Genomic DNA, 20,377 nt, shown 5'->3' on the forward strand with positions numbered 1-20,377 from the left:
TAAATTATCAGTTAAAATTTTATTAATTAGTATTAAGTAGTGGGACTGGTTTACAAATAGTGTGTGACAATGGTAACAAAAGTGGCAGCAAGGAACTCGGCACTCACTCAACATGTCTAATAAATAAAGCTTAGTGATTCATTAAATATTGACACTGTGAAGGATCAAAAATTCTAACACTTCCAGAGATCTTAAATTGTTATCTTTCAGATAAGCCAAATATTTCTAGATAAGTAAGAAACTGCATGCCAATACCATATTCTAAAGGAATTACCTTGGAAAATTAATGGCTTCATTGTGTGCAAAATTGCATGAATCCAAAATATGACATGGTCTCCAATAATAACAGAAAATATTAGCCTGCCATTTTGCCATCATTTTGTCTCTCTTTATATCTTCAAATGTATTTCACAAGTAGGGTACATATCCACACACTAGCAAGTTTACAAAACATTGTAAATATGGTCCATTTTCTTGCAATTATTTTAATAATGTGGTTATTTAATAATGTACTTTTGTATGAAATGATTTATTAACATATTTAGATTTTTATATGAAAAATAAGTATTCCAATCTTTACTTGTTCTCAGAAATTAGTCTTGCAGTTGGGCTTCAGAAATAATAAGTAGTGATAGGTCATTTCTGTCATGTAGTCTTGAGGCAGAGGGAAATTAACAGAGAGATGAACATCAGTTTTAGAGTAAACAAATGACAGCTAAGATGTGGATCTAAAGATAACCACATGTTCCAATTATTTATTCAATGTATGTGTCCTTTAGGGCTTACTATATTTCTTTTTTTATCTTTGATGAGATTAGTTTTATTTGATGCATTAAGGCAAAAGACAGACATCTCCTTTTCCTTTTAATTAGTTTCAAATTCATCTAAGAAGAGAAAATGTTGCTCATTTCATAAAAGGTTAACCTTGGTATTACGGTAAATTTTTTTTCTTCTGACAAATCTGTGCTGTGTTTATATTAACTAAATCTTTAAAAATACGAATCCTGAGCTAGAGTAAAAACAACAATTCTAACTAAAGAATAAATCTCTTCATTGTTAAACCTAAACAGCTTTAAAATTCAGCCATGGAACATAAGACTGGAATTCAAACTTCTGATGTCCATGGCAAACCTGAATACTCTCAGCAGAAATAAAACACACATAGTAGATAATACACAATAGTAAAAAGCATCAGAAATTGATGCACCTGGATTTTGTTAAATATAACAAAGGTCACTCGGTCCTTCATGGATAAACCTAGCTGGGAGAATAGCACTGAACAGTGTATTGCATTGAGCAGAAATCCCTCAGAAAGGCAACACTGGATTCATTTTTAGACAGGCATAGACTCTACAACATTCAAAGAAAGACATAAAAGACACACTGGGAAATACAATATGAATCTATTTTCATAAAAGCAAAAAGTTCTGGCTGCTTTGGAACTGAAATAAGTCACTTGAGTTTTTAGTTATAGCTAACCCCAAATAAAAAATAAGAGCTCACTACCCAGCAAAGCAGCATTATGACAAAGTATTCATACACCAATGAAGGATTTAAGGGCAACATGGGTCAACACGGATGGTATTTTTGGTTTAAGAATAGTTTTCTAGTTCCTGTGAAAGTGCATATGAGTGGGAAACTGCCAGCAGAGCAAGGATCCTCTCACAGTATTAAGGCCTGTCCACGTGGGAATGGTCAGTTGAGAGTCAGCCGATGAACACTAGGCAATGATTTCTGCCCCTGGGCACAGCCCTCTGGGCTTCTTCAATATGACTTTTCTTTTACTCAAACTGTTGCTCTTCCTCTTCATCTGCTTCTTCAATGACCTGAATCTCATCTGCTTGAGGTAAGGAGGAATTCTCCACCTGCAGTTTATTCCCATCAGCTTTACATTTTTCTTCTTCCTCTATGATTTCCTTCCATATCTTGTGGTTTTCAGTGAGGTGGTGCATTAGCTGACAAAATATTCGCCGTCTGCTTTTCCTTCTTGGTGGTTCTGTGAAATTTAAAATAAATATATTCTAACCATAGCAATATGATTTAATCATTCATTCAACAAATATTAAGTGCCTATTCTAGGTATCTAAGCACTGGGATTATAAAAGTAAACATACTACAAAATAATAGTATAATAAAAATAATATAATGAAATAGTACTACAAAAATAATCCCTGCATTATGGTGTTCAGATTCTAGTAGAAAGAGCTAGGAAAACAGAAAGAAGCAAAACAGGAATATATTAGAGGGTATTGTTATGGATGAAAACAAAATAGAGAAGAGGTTTAGGGAAAACTGGCTGGGTATGGTGAAGAGGGAAGAATCGTGCTGAAATTTCAAATGAAAATAACCCAAAGTTAAAAAACAACCTTTAAGGGCATCTTATGTATTGAATTAAACACAATTACCAACATTTTGATGAGTATAATTTTTTCTTTTTTTTTTTTTGAGACAGAGTCTTGCTCTGTCGCCCAGGCTGGACTGCAGTGGCACGATCTCAGCTCACTGGAACCTCCGCCTCATGGGTTCACACCATTCTCCTGCCTCAGCCTCCCTAGTAGCTGGGACTACAGGCACCCGCCACCATGTCCAGCATATTTTTGTATTTTTAGTAGAGATGGGGGAGTATAATTTTTAGAAGTCAGTCAACCTTCAGATGCTAATGCCATTTTTAAAAAAAAGAATTTTAAATACATTTTAATAGGATTTGCCATGCTAATCCTAAATACAAGGCATGTGTGTGTTGCAGTGGGAGGTTCTTTGTAGTTTTCCTATCTAGTCTGACTTATTGCATGCTTGAAAATCAGAACAATACTTATGTAGGTATAATTTCAATTCTACTTTAAAATGAGCAAATAACTGATTTCATTCACAATTACAAAGTGATAATTTTCATTTCATTTTCCATTTATACTAATTGTCTTATACAGAAAAGTATGTCATTACAGTTTGGTAACTCAAATTCATAATGCCACAAAACTTGGCTCTCCCTTTACAGCCAGGGAATGTATGTTTTCCTAACCCCGCCCCCACTGTTTTGATCTATTTCTCAAGTCTGTGTGAACAGCAGATTAGTAGGCTGCTATGGAAGTTGTGCTCCTCAGCTGCCCAGTGGGATTGGGGGTGAGATGTGTGAAAAGGAGTGACATGAAGGAGGACTTGCCATGAGGATCCACCTCACATATGTTCAGATGTGGTGACAGCCTTATCGTGCATGCACAGGTGGAGCCTGCTGAAGAGTACTGGCTGGAGGACAACACCTCAAGAGATGTTACTTTAATTAAATAAGAATAAGAATGCTTGTTGTATGACATTATTCACCCAGTACCCGGCATACAGAAGTTACTCAAAACATGACTATTGAATCTGAACATTTAGATAGTGGTTACTCAATGTAATGACTGCTGAATCTGTATCTGAGAAACAAAGTTCCAAATCTAAGTTAAATAGATATATGCAGTTATTAAAGGTTGAGTATCCCTACTCAAAATGCTTGAGACCAGAAGTGTTTCTGATTTTGGAATATTTGCATTATATTTAGCATCCCTAATTGAAAAATCTGAAATCCAAGTGTCCCAATGAATATTTCCTTTGAGCATCATGCTGGCACTCAAAAAATTTTGGATTTTGGAGCATTTCATATTTCAGATTTTCAGACTTGGAATACTCAACCTGTAACATTAAATAAATTATAATGTCCCTATATTCTTACTTGGATTTAAATTGTTTTCCATTTCTTCATCATCTGTATCTAATTCTTCACCCTCTTGATCATCACCACTTTCAGTATCATTATCCTCTTCTGCTTCTATCCACTGACCTGGTAGCAAACCAGCAGCATCATAGGAGTTACAGAGGGGACCCACTATGTGGGTGATAAAAGATTCTTGGAGTTTTGCTAGTTGAGGAGAAGAACGATCCATGAATGGACTGATGGGCAGACCAAGATTTGCTTCTTCATCTCCCTGCATATTTTAAAAAGAAAAGTACATTTTTAATTGGTGAAAGAACCACCACTGAGCTTTGCTGTTAAAATTATCTTGAGTTTTTTTTAAATAATCTATATCAAAATATTTTTTATAAATAAGCATCAATGAATCTATCATTTCAATTGTAAGAATTTAACATTGAGAAATCCTAAACAAAACTTTATTCTCAAATTCTGTCCACATCAACCAGTATGGCTGATACTCAGTTAATAAGAAACATACAGATCTATTAAAATAAGTATCAGATATTTTACTAACAAACTGCAAAATTCCATAGTGTCAATTATGGATTCTCTTTATCTAGGGGCAAAAGCATAATAGAAACATTTTTGTTGTAGTTACATCTCAAATGTACAGAGCTGAATTTTGCAAGTGCTTTTCAATAACACTACCTCCACCCCCCCTTTTTTTTAACAGCAGAACTCTCTAATGATTCAAAATCAGAAAACCTAATATGAAAAACAACTAAAGTAGAACTACCATGATTGAGGTGAGGATCCTGGGGCTAGATCCCCAATGGCCTGCCTTCTGGTACCCTCCCACTGTAGCTTCTAGGGCTTAATTTGAGATCAGACTACAACCTGTGTAGTGTTGGGCAAGCTCTATGTGCAAATGCACTGTGTGTAAAATCTGAATAATAATCTACCTAAAAGGGATGCTATGATGAGGTTAAAAGGAAATACTATATAAAGTGTTTAGCAAGTACTGAGCATTCTCCAAATGGTACTATTAATATTTTAGTCCTAGTGTCTGAACTGGTTTGGGATAAATTACTCCCCACAATGTACAAATTCTGCAGGTAAGTAGTGTCTGTTCTGTAATGAGCCAACATAATAACTCTGAGGAAACAACCAGAAACTGTCCCCGTGATTAACTGTCCCATGATTAGAAATCTTTTACGAGATTATTGTCTATGAGGAAGCAAACAATTGATATTTTTCCAAAAACAGTTGGGTTTATCTATAGGACTCTGTAATTTCATAGATATAACCCAGGAGTTTGGCTTTTCTAAGCCCACAGCAGTTAAATGGCTGTAGGCATACAAAGACAGTATAATTAGTATAATAAAAAAAAAGTTGGGCATGGTTAGAATTTTACATCAATATCTGAAGAAAGTTTAATAGCATAACCAGAATGAGAAAGAAGTTTAGTTCTGATGAGGGATGATTAAAACTTTCATAAGTGGGAGGATATCAGATGACGTTTTCCTGCTTTGATATTGAATAATGACACTTAGATTAAGTGAAAGTCTCTGAGATAACATATTGTTTTTAGTGATATATATGAAATTATAATAGTTAACATTTATTGAGCACTTATGTATCAGAAACTATTCTAAGAAGTCTACATATATTAGTTCATTTAATCCTCACAGAAACCTTATGAGGTAGGTACCATCATTATTCCTATTTTATCAATGAGGAAACTGGCACAGAGAGGTTAAGTAACTTACCCAACCAAGGTCATATTGCAGAGAAGGAAGAGAAGCCAGGATTCAACCTCAGGCATGGCTTCCAGGTTTGCTTAGTAAGTATTCTATATGCTTTTAAAATAATATGTGGGATCTAAATGAATATTTCTAATGTCCTCTCACTGAACTAGTGAATTTTCTAAAATTGACATACACCATTATTTTTTATTACCCATTTGTACATATAATATAAAGATAACATTTTCCCTAGCATAAAATTCCTCTTTTGTAAACATAAGATCCATGGGCGAGCTCTAAAGCAAGTTTCAATTATCACTGAGAATGAGAATGAGAATATGCAAACTGCATATTATAATCTTACAAATTAGGTAAATATAGCCATTTACTACCCCAAATTAAATATAATTTAAATATATCAGATAATAGTAAAATATTAATAATCTTTCCATGATTATACAGTATGGCATTTTGTAACTTATAAAGAGCAGAGTATACATTATTGTGTTGGGATGTTTAGCTGGTGGGTGTAAAACATTGCACATTTTCAATACAATCTGGGAGTAACAAAGTATACCAGGTGCATAGTTATATAGGCTCAATCACTCCCACTTTCCACTCATGTTAAGAAAGCCCTCACCTGGTAGATATGTTGACCTTTCCTGATAATTAGGGCCAACAAGGATTTCTAAGGAATGTAATTCCAAAGTCAAAAAGGTGTATTTGCTATTTTGGAGATAACAAAATGTTAGGCATGTCAGGAAATCAGTGCACTCCTACGTTGTAGGAAGCCTCAAAACGGGACCCCAAAAAATGGCAGATTCAGCAAAGTGGAAAGATTATTTTAATGCCAAAAATTTTATAGTATTCTCTGATAGTAGTTTGTATTTCTGTGGGATCAGTGGTGATATCCCCTTTATCATTTTTTATTGTGTCTATTTGATTATTCTCTCTTTTCTTCTTTATTAGTCTAGCTAGTGGTCTATTTTGTTAATCTTTTCAAAAAACCAGCTCCTGGATTCATTGATTTTCTTTTGAAGGGTTTTCTGTGTCTCTATCTCCTTCAGTTCTGCTCTGATCTTAGTTATTTCTTGTCTTCTGCTAGCTTTTGAATTTGTTTGCTCTTGCTTCTCTAGTTCTTTTAATTGTGATGGTAGGGTGTTGATTTTAGATCTTTCCCGCTTTCTCCTGTGAGCATTTTAGTGCTATAAATTTCCCTCTAAACACTGCTTTAGCTGTGTCCCAGAGATTCTGGTACATTGTGTCTATTTATTTATTTCTGCCTTAATTTTGTTATTTACCCAGTAGTCATTCAGGAGCAGGTTGTTCAGTTTCCATGTCGTTGTGCGGTTTTGAGTGAGTTTCCTAATCCTGAGTTCTAATTTGATTGCACTGTGGTCTGAGAGACTGTTTGTTATGATTTCCATTCTTTTACATTTGCTGAGGAGTGTTTTACTTCCAATTATGTGGTCAGTTTTAGAACAAGTGCGATGTGGTGCTGAGAAGAATGTATATTCTGTTGATTTGGGGTGGAGAGTTCTGTAGATGTCTATTAGGTCCACTTGGTCCAGAGCTGAGTTCAAGTCCTGAATATCCTTGTTAATTTTCTGTCTTGTTGATCTGTCTAATATTGACAGTGGGGTGTTAAAATCTCCCACTATTATTTTGTGGGAGTCTGAGTCTCTTTGTAGGTCTCAAAGAACTTGCTTTATGAATCTGGGTGCTCCTGTATTGGGTGCATATATATTTAGGATAGTTAGCTGTTCCTGATGCATTGATCCCTTTACCATTATGTAATGCCCTTCTTTGTCTTTTTCTGTCTTTGTTGGTTTAAAGTCTGTTTCATCAGAGACTAGGATTGCAACCCCTGCCTTTTTTTGCTTTCCATTTGCTTGGTAAATCTTTCTCCATCCCTTTATTTTGAGCCTATGTGTGTCTCTGTACGTGAGATGGGTCTCCTGAATACAGCACACTGATGGGTCTTGACTCTTTATCCAATTTGCCAGTCTGTGCCTTTTAATTGGGTCATTTAGCCCATTTACACTTAAGGCTAATACTGTTATGTGTGAATTTGATCCTGTCATTATGATGTTAGCTGGTTATTTTGCCCATCAGTTGATGTGGTTTCTTCATAGTGTCGATGGTCTTTACAATTTGGTATGTTTTTGAGGTGGCTGGTATTGGTTTTTCCTTTCCATATTTAGTGTTTCTTTCTGGAGTTCTTGTAAGGCAGGCCTGGTGGTGACAAAATCTCTCAGCATTTGCTTGTGTGTAAAGGATTTTATTTCTCCTTCACTTAGGAAGCTTAGTTTGGCTGGATATGAAATTCTGGGTTGAAAATTATTTTCTTTAAGAATGTTGAATATTGGCCCCCACTCTCTTCTGGCTTGTAGGGTTTCTGCAGAGAGATCCACTGGTAGTCTGATGGGCTTCCCTTTGTGAGTAACCCAACCTTTCTCTCTGGCTGCCCTTAACATTTTTTCCCTCATTTCAACCTTGGGGAATCCAATGATTATGCATCTTGGGACATTTATGTAGCCAACAAACATATGAAAAAAGCTCATCATCACTAGTCATTAGAGAAATGCAAATAAAAACCACAATGGGATAACCTCTTATGCCAGTTGCAATGGTGATCATTAGAAAGTCAGGAAACAACAGATGCTGGAGAGGACGTGGAAAAATAGGGACACTTTTCAAAGACTTGGAACTAACCCAAATGCCCATCAATGATAGACTGGATAAAGAAAATGTGGCACATATATATCATGGAATACTATGCAGTTATAAAAAACGATGAGTTCATGTCCTTTGCAGGGACATAGATGAAGCTGGAAACCATCATTCTCAGCAAACACAGAAACAGAAAACCAAATACCACATGTTCTCACTCATAAGTGGGAGTTGTTGAACAATGAGAACACATGGACACAGGGAGGGGAATATCACACAAGGGGGCCTGTTAGGGGGTGGGGGGCTAGGGGAGGGATAGCATTAGGAGATGCTAATGTAGATGACAGGTTGATGGGTGCAGCAAACCACCATGGCACGTGTATACCTATATAACAAAACCACCTTCTGCAGATATATCCCAGAACTTAAAGAATAATTTTTTAAAAAATTAAAGATTTAAGAACAGCCAGGCACAGTAGCTCAAGTCTGTAATCCCAGCACTTTGGTAGGCCGAGGCAGGCAGATCACAAGGTCAGGAGTTCGAGATCAGCCTGACCAACATGGTGAAATCCCATCTCTACTAAAAATACAAAAATTAGCCAGGCATGGTGGCGTGCGCCTGTAATCCCAGCTACTCAGGAGGCTGAGGCAAGAGAATCGCTTGAACCCAGGAGGCAGAGGTTGCAGTGAGCCGAGATCGTGCCACTGCACTACAGCCTAGGCAACAGAGCAAGCCTCTGTCTCAAAAAAAGATTTAAGAACAAAAGAGCATGCTTGTATCTTTGAATCCTTGAAAACCACTAAGTGTCTATTCTATCCATTTGTAGCCCTCTGTCCGGATTTCTTCCTAGTTGATGTTCCTATGGCAGGGAGTTAGTCTTTTTATAGCAGAGTTGAAAATGGATTGATATTCTTTAAATATATTCTGAGCACACCCTGAATAACTTAAAAACCACTTCATCTGGAAATAAATTATTCTAGGTTACAGAATCTCTGGGTTGAAAGAGACCTTGGAATCACAATGTAGTGTAGCCTTGTTATAAAAAGTAGTCAGGCAGACATGGGCAGAGCAGAAATGTCAGGTGACCATCAGGTGATAGGTTAAGCTGTCTCTCTCAAATAATAATTGGTCACAGCTGGAACCAGGGAACAGCAGTCACCCAATAGAAACTGGTGATCAGCAGCTTCCTGGTAAGATCTCAGGAGGTGGTTGAGTGGGCTCAAGCATGTGCACTAAGAGGCAAAATGGTGGAGTTTAATTGGTATATGACCTTCCTCCATGAACACTGGGCTGGTAAGGGAAAAATGCCTCAAGTGAGCATGAGTACAACTTCAGTAAACACACTGTGTATGTGGCCCCTCCCAAGGGGAGTGCAGTGCACAGGTCACTGCACATCCGACAGCCACCTCAAAGATGAATTGAGAGAAGTAACACAACCCTGGAAGCATGCCAATGTATAAGACTCCAAGTCAAAGGTCAAACCATGCACTTGATCTCTCAGGTTGCCCGCCTGGCCTTCTTCCAAGTGTACTTCCTTTCATTCTTGCTCTAAAGCTTTTAAATAAACTTTCACTTCTGCTGTAAAACTTGCCTCAGTCTCTCCCTCTGCCTTATGCCCGTCAGTTGAATTCTTTCTTCTGAGGGGGCAAAAATTGAGGTTGCTGCAGACTCGGATTTGTGGCTGCTAACAGCCTTACCTGTAGACTCATGAGTATATTCAGCTCACTCAAGATAGGGAATAAGTTATTTTTTAAAATTTTAACAGCAAAGGCAAACAGAACACAGAAAATACTAAGAACCAAAGCAAATGCAACAATTTTTAACCCTTCCCAGTTAAAGCAACTCAGATTTCAAAGACTTAATAAAGCTATCCAAAACCCAAAGAGTAGTGTCTTCTCATGACAGCTCTTAAAAATCCCACCAAGCTCATGTTTCAACTTACCTGCTCATAAAATTCATTGACAATGCCTTCTGTCCATTTCAAATGCAAGTCTCGAACTTTTGCTGGGCCATTTATATCTGCCAGTTTGATGCACACCTGGCATACCAAGAGGCGATCATTTTCATTACTCCATTCTATACCATTACTATTTACATCATTTGCCTATTTTGGAAAAACAAAATCATTTTAGGTTCTGAAGTCATTTTTAAAACTTGTTTTGTTTGCTTTTACCAAATTATCTTAAAACTGTTTCCTATCTAAATGACAGAAAGAAATTTCAGCAAAGAGTTCTTTTTAAAATCAGTTTATTCCATAATATGGACCTCTATTGGTTAAATTTCCTTTCTAAAAAAATGCTTTCTAGAAAAACATTACTAACCATGGGTTTCAATATTTGTGATTACCACAAAGAATCATGAATTATATGTGTATATATATATTTATTAAGTATAGTAGATACACAATATCAAAAAATCATATAAGAATTATAACTACTTATTTCTACCTCAAAAAAGAACACTTAAGAAGCTAGAGAAGTTTGCGCTTGCTGTGAAAGGCAACATGATATAGTGAACTGAACACAAGTCTGAGAAGCTGGCCCTATAGTTTTAAATCCTGACTCAGAATGTCATGAATCAGCAAGTTGTATTCTGAATCAAAAATTCAGTGTGTAACAGTGAAAAAACTGCTTAACCTATTCGAATCTAACTTTCTTCATCTACGAAGTAGGAAAAGTAGTACCAATCTAGCCATGCTGCTATGAGGATTAATAAATAAAAAAATGCCTTGTTCATGGTAAATGTTAAATATTGTTATTTAAATAAATGATAATTATCATTATTAGCTGAAAAAAAGCCTTTCAAGAACTAAAATTTCATTTTGTAAAAAATGAAAAGAATGAGCCACGTCATAGCTTTTGAACTTCAGTGTGATGGTTGCTTTTTGGCACCAAACTCTTTCAGAAAAAAAATATATATATGTAGAACACCACCATAGAAAACACTTGAGAGAAGAGCTCTTTTGATTGAAACTTAATAGGAAGTCTAGAACCCCATTCATATGGCATTTTTTTGAGAGACTTCAAAATAGAAGTCTTTAAGGAATACACATTCAAAGTATTGTGTTAGATAATCTTTTACCTATAAAAGGTGACTTAAGCACTTAAATGAATTTTATTTAAAAATTAAAGTAAGACTATACAACTATGAAATAATTTTAAAGGTACCCTGATTTCTCACTGATTTTTATAAGCATTTCATTAATGTCATGACAGCAACATATATAAGGGTCTCCTTCCAGCAGGTCTAATATAGTACTCCTTTGTTACCAGTTTCTCTATCCTGCAGGTACAGCTTCTTTTAGGTCACAAAAGTCATCAAGAAAATAGCAGCTTCCTGCAAGCCAGGGTGGGAATCTAAAGCAGTGGTTCTCAACTTTTTTCACTTCAAATGTCTGAGGGATAAAGCATAGTCCCATGAGTACCACTGTCATACTGGGGCAGTGATTCTTGATCCCCTGGTGAATATGAGTTCTTTGGCCTAGTACAATGTCTGCACATAGTGGGCAATCCCAATAAATACTTATTGAATGAGTGAATTATTCTCAAGTAGAAGACTGTGCTTCGTTTCCCCTACACTAGCCAGCTAAAGAATCACTAATATAAAGAAGGTATAACAGGTGCAGTGAGGTAGACATAATTAACTGGATTCTTAGAATTAACTGGATTCTTAAGAAACACATAATTTTATATAATGCCTTACTTGACACTGAGCATGGCTTTGTCAAATCTCTCTTTAAACTCATTTGAAATAACTGGTTTGTTTCTATGTGAAAATATGTGAAATAAAGTCACAAAGTATAAGTTTATGTGTCGAAAGAAAATATAACAAGCAATAATATTTTAGGAAATGTTACCATAACAATAAAAATGTTTATTTTTAAAAACATAGGCATATATATTATATCAACTATTTATTGTTACTTCCTAAGTAATAATAATTCTAACTTAACACTAAAAAACATATTTTATCAGTGACACTGACAATAAAGATTTTTTAAATCAGGCACTAATTTTCATAACAAACCTTGGCATTGAATTCTGCAAGAAAATCAAAATGCTTTTTAAGATCCGTAGCAAGGATTGCTTCGATGACTAAAAAACGAAAGCGCTTGAATTCCACATGATCAAGATGAAGAAGGAAGTTGTATTCTGGGCGAGAAAGATATAGATTCCAAGCTGACGCAGCATGATGATTTTCCAGAACAGATCTGTCATTGTATAAAACTGCCTAAAAAGAAATATAGAAAAATGAGGCAGACACCTCAAAGATATTAAACTTTAATATATTTAATATCGGGTTGGAAGTATACAAACAATGAATACCTACTATATACTAGGCATTTTACCAGGTATTTTAGTACCTGTGAAAATAGGTTGTGATAATTTTATAAATGAGTAGACTGAAGTACAAAGAGGTTAAGATACACCTTTCCTTCCAATATACATAGCTCTAGTAAGTGAAAGGGTTATTTATCTTTAAAGTTTATCTTTGCAGACACTGTGCTGCCTCCCAAGAGATGTAAAGTTGATATTTTGAGGTCTGTTTCATTTAATCAGAAAACCTTCTCAGATAAACTTCTGTGAATAAAGTCATTAGGGATCTAGAGCAGGTTTCAGAATACATTTCTGTTGTTTAGTCATTCTGGAGTCGATGGTGACTAAAGAAGAGGAAGCAGTACTGTCCAGGGTAAGTAAGAGACCTGCCTGTCTGAGACAGACATATCCTGGATTCCCATCCTCACACAGTGCCTGGGAGTAAAACAGAACTATGTAACAGATAAAAACACAAATCCTCTGGTTCAAATGGTGTGGTACTACTCACTTGTTCTACACTTCACTCCAGTGGAAGACCCTGAGGTGCCTCCTCAGTACTCTAGGACTTTGGAATACAGACTTAAAATCAGTGGAGTATATAATTTCTAAAGCCTCTTCCACCTCTAAAAATTAAGCAATTCTTTAAATTATTAAAAAAGCATAGTAATTATTAAAAAAAACTGCTACAGCCAAGTTGTGTTAAAGGCCAGAGATAAAAATTAAAACCTTATCCCTGTTTTCATGGAGCCTACTGTGTAATGAGAAAGAAGGACAGAATGAGATCTCAGGTAGGATACATATTCTGAGAGCTTAATTGAATAGCTCTACTTATTTGTGAAAATTAGCTATAGCCTAGATTTAAGCACAGATGCATAACACTAAGTGATTATTTTTTACGCTATTTGGTTTTATAAAAGCAATGGTATGATTTAAACTTTGCAATGAGCCATATAAAGGCATTTCATACCACCTGTAATACAACTTCTAAACATAAATACCAAACAGAAAGAGTAAGCTTCGAAAACTCCCTAAGGGGTCATTTACATTTAATAATGATTTGACTAATTCATGCTCAAATGCGACAAAGACTTAACTATGAGAACAGTTCTGTCTGTTCAGGAGGAAGTAATCTGATTCTGGGCTCAATAAAACACAATGTACAATGAGTGCCCTGTGAAGCTAGCTGACTTAATAAACTCACAGATAGCAAGATCAGTTTTTTAAAAAAATGAGCAAGTTCAGAATTCTTTCACCATTCAAATTACCCTCTGAAATTGCCAAAGAAATATAAAATGGGAGGGGGGAGTCTGAATCAGTATTAGAATCTAGATATAATCACCATACTGGAAACTTCAAAGACATGGTGAAAATGAGAATGGATTGAGAAAAGCTAACCAAGTCACTACATAAGAAGGAAAAAGCCTATCTGAAGAGTAAGTGGAAGGGGTTCCCTGCTGAACCCCAGTAGACTCACAAGCTCAAAGATGAGTGGGAGGCAAGAAAGAATCACAAAGCAGTAAGTAGGAAGCAAATGTCAATTCTACTTTAGAAGAATACTTGAAGATAGCACACAGAGCAGCAGACCAAGCTTAAACCAAACAAGAAAAACGTTTCAAGCAAACAGATAATGAAGCCTCAGCTCTTACTGCAGGCTCTTAGAAGCAGAGAAAAAAGACAGGGCCCCAGCTCATTTGGAGCTGCAATAAACTAACATCCTTTGACTTTGTGCTAAAGCATCTTGTTACCTGCTTTTTCTAGCTATAGATCCTTCTCTCTACAGCAAATACATCAATACTTTGGCAACACAAATTAGTTGGTCATAAATCTTACTTTTCACCCTCTGAGTTGGAAAGATCTGAGAAGGGGTTTAATACAAACTGACAGAATCTTAGCAAATAGTAACACTTAAATAAGAACAAGAGAAAACCCTTCAGACATAAGAAAGACTTAGATCTTACCAAGGATAAGTCTGACTAATCTGAACAAACGTCCCCTTTTAAAACATAAGAAACAAGAGGAAACATTAACAAAAATCTAGGTCATAGCCATTATCTCATGACTAAGAAGGCACTTCTTTTTTTTTTTTTTTGAGATGGACTCTCGTTCTGTTGCCCAGGCTGGAGTGCAGTGGCGCGATCTCGGCTCACTGCAAGCTCTGCCTCCTGGGTTCAAGCCATTCTTCTGCCTCAGCCTCCCGAGTAGCTGGGACTACAGATGCCCGCCACCACGACCAGCTAATTTTCTGTTTTTTAGTAGAGTCGGGGTTTCACCGTGTTAGCCAGGATGGTCTCGATCTCCTGACCTCATGATCTGCCCATCTCAGACTCCCAAAGTGCTGGGATTACAGGCGTGAGCCACCACACCTAGCCAACTAAGAAGGCACTTCAAGTGAAAAAGATTAAGAAAGACTGTTCATTTAAAAAATAATATTCCCAACTCAAAAAAAATGCAGTAGAGAGATAGCAGATAAATAAGGTGCTACAGAACACAAAGCAGCTAGTTTTCTTGTTTTTTTGTAGGGTAAAGAAATAGTCTTGATGAACAGCTGTTATCTCAGGATTCTTTTACACTGTTCTCGGTTTGTTCTTTTCTGTGTTTACACTGCTATAGAGATACTACCTGAGACTAGGTAATTTATAAACAAAAGAGGTTTAATTGAATCACAGTTCCACATGGCTGGGGAAGCCTCAGGAAACTTACAGTCACGGAGGAAGGCAAAGGAGAGGTAGGCACCTTCTTCACAAGACAGCAGGAGAGAGAGAGAGAGCACACACAGGGGAGACTACCACTTTTAAACCATCAGATCTTGTGACAATTCCCTCACTATCATACGAACAGCATGGGAGAACCCGCCCCCATGATCTAATCACCTCACACCAGGGCCCTGCCCTTGACATGTGAGGATTACAATTTGAGATGAGATTTGGCTGGGGACACAGAGACAAAACATATCAGTTCGAAAATTTCTAATAATCCCTTATCTTCCTTTATCTTAGTTACCACCCTTGTTTTGCTGAAATACATTTTAAAATAACTTTCTGAGGATGGTCAAGATGTGATTGTTTAAAATCACTGCATATCTGAGAATCTCATTATTTTGCTCTTATGTAAAATGGTAGCTTAGCTGAATATAGAACTCTAACTTGAAAATAATACTCTTACGCCAGCACTTCCTATCTCCTCTCATTTTACTTATTTCCTAGCTCTTAAGTCATAATTTTCTCTTTCTCTCTCTGTCTGTCTCTCTTGGTCTCTCTTTCTCTTGCTCTGTCTCTCTCTCTCTCGCTCACACACACATTATTTATGTATTTATTTTCTTGCTGTACTAGAATGTAAGTTCGATGAGGGGCAAGATTTTTTCCCATGTTTTATTTAACATAACATGTTTATTTAAAACGTTTCCCATGTTTTATTATAACAATGCCTAAATAGTGCCTATCCCACAATATGCACCCAATAAATACTTGAACAAATAAATGAATGAATGAATTCCCCTATAATTTTAGAGACTTCATTCCAGTATTGTCTAGCATCTATTGTTGCTAAAATACAATGACAGTTGAATTTTTGTTCTTTTATAGATGTATTATTTTCATCTTCTCAGGAATTTTTTTTTTTAAACAATCTCTGGTGTTCTGAAATTTTTCCATGATGTGCTATGTGTGGGGTTTGAGTTTTTTTTCTCTATTCAACTTTTCTGGCACTTAGCCCCTTCAATCCAAAGACTCCCTTCTTTTTAGAACTTCCACTAGTCACATCCTGACCTAGTCCCCCATGTCTTATCTTCTCCTTCCTTATATTCTCTTTTTATCTTCCTGGTCTATGTTCTGGGAGAGACTACCTGGACTTTTACTTCCAATGCTTATATTGACTTTTTAAAATTTCCTGCAGTAATATTTTTAGTTTCTAAGAGCCTAACTTGTTCTCTGATGTTCCTTTATTATAGTTTCCTGTTCTTACTTTATGGATGCAATATTTTTTCAAATTCTCTGAGAACACATTTTAAAAAAATAATTAGATGCTTCTCTATTCCCTAGATTCTCCCTGTGGTCAGTTATTCTTTCCATCTTAGCCTTTTCTTTCCAAGCTTCTGATTAATGCCATGGCTGATGATCCTTGGTTATCTGTGTATATAGAAAAATGAATTCTAAACTGGGTGCGGTGGCTCACACCTGTAATCCCAGCACTTTGGGAGGCTGAGGTGGGCAGATCACGAGGTCAAGAGATTGAGACCATCCTGGCCAACATGGTGAAACCCCATCTCTACTAAAAATACAAAAATTAGCTGGGCGTGGTCGCATGCGCCTGTAGTCTCAGCTACTCGGGAGGCTGAGGCAGGAGAATTTATTGAACCCCGAAGGCAGAGGTTGCAGTGAGCCAAGATCGTGCACTCCAGCCTGGCAACAGAGTGAGACCCTGTCTCACAAAAAAAAAAAAAAAAAAAAAAGAATTCTAGATTTCAGTTGTAATCTCTCTGCTGTTATGTATGTTTTATTGTGGAATCTCTCCCCTTGGGATGAATGAGTGGGAACTATGTAAATGTGGATAGGGTTTGTTACCTAGCAAGTTTTGCTTTAGAATAACGGGTGCCAGCTATTAGATATCTAGAATGAGAGAAATTTACTTTGGACTACTAATACCCACTCTAGGAACTGTTACTCTCTCCAGGCAGTTCCTTCAATATCTAAGAGATGAGTTTTCTGCCTGGAAGTAAACATAGGGTTTTAGTCACTCTGCATAAAGGTGTGTGTATGCACAGGGAGAGCAAGCAGGAGCAAATGGTAACAGGAGTCTCTCTGGGGTTCCAGCTATGCTGGGTACTTTTGTTTTATCTGTCAATATTCATCCATTTTTCATTTTCCAGAAATGTTATAAAAAATTTTTTTTATCTGCTGGTGATAATACCCATCCTCCTCTTATTGCTCTCTGTTGTAATGAACTTCATATCTTACTATTATTTTAATGCATTCTCAGGAAGAAGGGGAAACAGATTCATGTGTTTAGTCATCTTAATCCATATTTTGGAAGACAAAACATTTACAAATCTCAACTTAAAATTTTGTTTCTTTTTACCCAGTCTCATAAAAATATTCCAGAAATTTTACTATCTCAAGCACTAACCACCATCTTTCAGCCAACTTCTCATTTGGAAATAGCTCAGAAATCTCTTAGAATCTTATTAATACTAACATTCCTCCGGGATATACCTGACTATATGTATCACCTTCTTTCATGGCAAGAATCCTCCTGTATCTTGCTAGCACACATTCCTTACCATGAGAATGAAGAAGAATGCTTGACCCAGCTGGTGGTATTATATGCTACTGTCTATAATACACTGGAACTATAATATCTTTCATTAATTATGGCCTGACTAGACCCACTGAGTTTCCAAAGATGAAAGAACCTACTTTGTTACTTAACCATATTAAGTCCTAGATTTTTACAAGGGTCCTTATCTCACAGGTGCTAGATGAAGAAGGCCTCATAAACTTTGTTACTTTGGGAAGCACAGAACATATTTCAGAAAACCTAGGAGTACTACAGAGCAAAGAATTCGGACATCCTTCAACATTCAACAAATATTTACTAAATGCTTTTTGTATGTCAAGCACTATTCTAGGTATTATGGAATAAAAAACAAAAATCCCTGCCCTTGTGGAACTTTATATTCCATTGAGGAGATACATATAAAAAACAAAGTACATAAACAAAATATACAGTATCCTAAATGATCACTGCAATGGAAAAAAAGGAGAGAAGGAGCATAATGGTATAAGGAAGGGGATTTTGAAATTTTAGATGGAAGGAGGTGACAAAATGCGTATACGGATATCTAAAGGAAAAGCCCTCTGGGCAGGGAGAACAGAAAGTGCAAACACTCTCAGAAAGGCACAGAGATGGTATTAGCAAGGAAGCCAGTGAGACTAGACTTGAGTAAGTTAAAAAAAAAAAGAGAGAGAGAGAGAGACTTAATGGGACCAATAATGTACGGCCTTGCAGAACACTTTATGATTGTCATTTACTAGGGGTAAGGTGAATGCCACTGGAGAGTTTACTATTTTGGGTCTCAAATGTTGCCCAGATTGGTCGCAAACTCCTAGGCTCAAGCAATCCTCATGTCTCAGCCCCCCAAAGCATTGAGATTACAGGCGTGAGCGACAGCGCCTAGCAAGAGAGTCTGGAACAGAGTGATGCAACACACTTAAACAGGGTCACATTCTAGCTGACGTGTTGAGAATAGACTGAAGGTGAGCAGAGAACAAGCAAGGAGACTAGGTAAGAGGCTATGCATTTTCACAGTTGAACTTTCTAATCCATCTCCTTTCCATGGATGGAAAGCCTAGCACTTCCTATGGCTTTATCTAATGGCAATTCGTTAACAATGAGAAGTTAGAAATAACATGATTATTGATATCATGTTCAGACTTCACGACTGTATTTTGATTAGGACAGCAGTTGAGTATGCAACTTGTATAAGTTGTTCATATAACATTGTTTTAAATTATCTTCATGTGAGAGAGTTAACATTGGAATTCACTCATTTGTAACATCCTTGAGGGAGGATATACTTTACGAAAATGAAAGCAGTAATAAAAACAGAGAGTAGGCCGGCATGGTAGCTCATGCCTGTAATCCCAGCACTTTGGGAGGCTGAGGTGGGCAGATCACCTGAGGTCAGAAGTTTGAGACCAGCCTGGTCAACATGGTGAAACCCTGTCTCTACTACAAATACAAAAATTAGCCAGGCATGGTGGCAGGCGCCTGTAATCCCAGCTACTTGGGAGGCTGAGGCAGGGGAATCGCCTGAATCCAGGAGATGGAGGTTGCAGTGGGCCAAGATCACGTCACTGCACTCCAGCCTGGGCAACACAGAGAGACTCTGTCTCAAAACAAAACAAAGCAAAACAAAACAACGGAGTGGACTAGAACAGTAAGTAACTTCTACCTACGTGATTTCTGATTCAGGAGCTTCTCATGCCATCAGAAACAGTATAAAACCTTCCATATGTTACCTCCTTAATCATATCAGATAACTATTTTTAGGTTCAGAGGAATAAACCTTTATTTGAGGTCATACAGCTAATAAGTGGGCAATCAGAAATCTAAGACAGGACTTTTAATCTCAAGTCCATTGCTTTTTCCACTATGCCATTAATCCTCAGGTCTATGATTCACCAAAGGACTAGGATTTTCAGATTATGATGTGCTAGGTTTGAGAGAATGGGCATCTGATTCTTACAGAATGGTATTGCAAATAAGAAAATATGTGCCACTTAGAAGGTACTTTTTTTAAAAATAATACTTAGAAAGTGGGCAACTACTAGTAACTAGATTTAAATTCATCAGAAAGTTGCCTGTGGAAATCATGAGCTATTAATAAAGTCTCATTGGATAAATTAATCACACGGCCCTTTTAACCTATTCACACACACACACACACATACACCATTATACCCATTTACACATATACATATTCATAGTTCCCTACGTTCCTTCCCCCCACCCCAACACACACGCTCACAATTCAAGAGAATATACCTCCTATTTTTAAAAAAGTTGGAGTATATGAAAGAGATTGAAGTAAAAAAAGAAAAACAGAAAATGGCTACAGAAAATGAAAGGATCAGGGCCAAGGTTTAAACATAGAATAAAGAAGTGGGAAGTAAGATGAATTCAGCAACAACCAGTGAATATCTACTCTTCATAAAGCATCCAATTAGAAACACACAGATGACATTTCAGGAATCCCCAGCATAAACAAACCCAGTTACCACACAAAAATCTGCTTAAACCACAACCACACTAAATTCTACTTAAAACCATGTATTTAGGGCCAGGCGTGGTGGCTCACACCTGTAATCCCAGCACTTTGGGAAGCCAAGGCAGACGGATCACGAGGTCGGAGATTGAGACCATCCTGGCTAACACAGTGAAACCCCGTCTCTACTAAAAAAAAAAAAAAAAAAAA

At 36.7% G+C, this 20,377-nt stretch overlaps 1 protein-coding gene and 1 long non-coding RNA gene across 7 annotated transcripts in view; one reads left to right on the plus strand and one right to left on the minus strand.

The window, feature by feature from the left end:
• The window catches only part of PDE3B (phosphodiesterase 3B), a 231,252-nt gene continuing 210,875 nt past the window's right edge, over positions 1–20,377 (minus strand). For 4 of the 6 annotated variants that reach the window (XM_055282322.2, XM_063641062.1, XM_055282325.2 and 1 more), the window contains 4 exons: positions 12,116–12,319; positions 10,032–10,193; positions 3,710–3,962; positions 1–1,996 (listed from right to left, as the gene is read on the minus strand). In XM_055282322.2, coding sequence (XP_055138297.1) covers positions 1,782–1,996; positions 3,710–3,962; positions 10,032–10,193; positions 12,116–12,319 — 834 coding nt within the window. In that variant the 3' untranslated portion in view covers positions 1–1,781. The remainder of the gene's footprint in view (positions 1,997–3,709; positions 3,963–10,031; positions 10,194–12,115; positions 12,320–20,377) is intronic. The other 2 variants (XM_055282324.2, XM_063641063.1) reach the window with 1 other exon arrangement.
• The window catches only part of LOC129484389 (uncharacterized), a 32,568-nt gene continuing 30,667 nt past the window's right edge, over positions 18,477–20,377 (plus strand). The window contains exon 1 of the long non-coding RNA XR_008658430.2: positions 18,477–18,684. This is a non-coding gene — a long non-coding RNA (uncharacterized lncRNA). The remainder of the gene's footprint in view (positions 18,685–20,377) is intronic.

Source organism: Symphalangus syndactylus, chromosome 6, assembly GCF_028878055.3.
Source record: "Symphalangus syndactylus isolate Jambi chromosome 6, NHGRI_mSymSyn1-v2.1_pri, whole genome shotgun sequence".
Lineage (NCBI taxonomy): Eukaryota > Metazoa > Chordata > Mammalia > Primates > Hylobatidae > Symphalangus > Symphalangus syndactylus.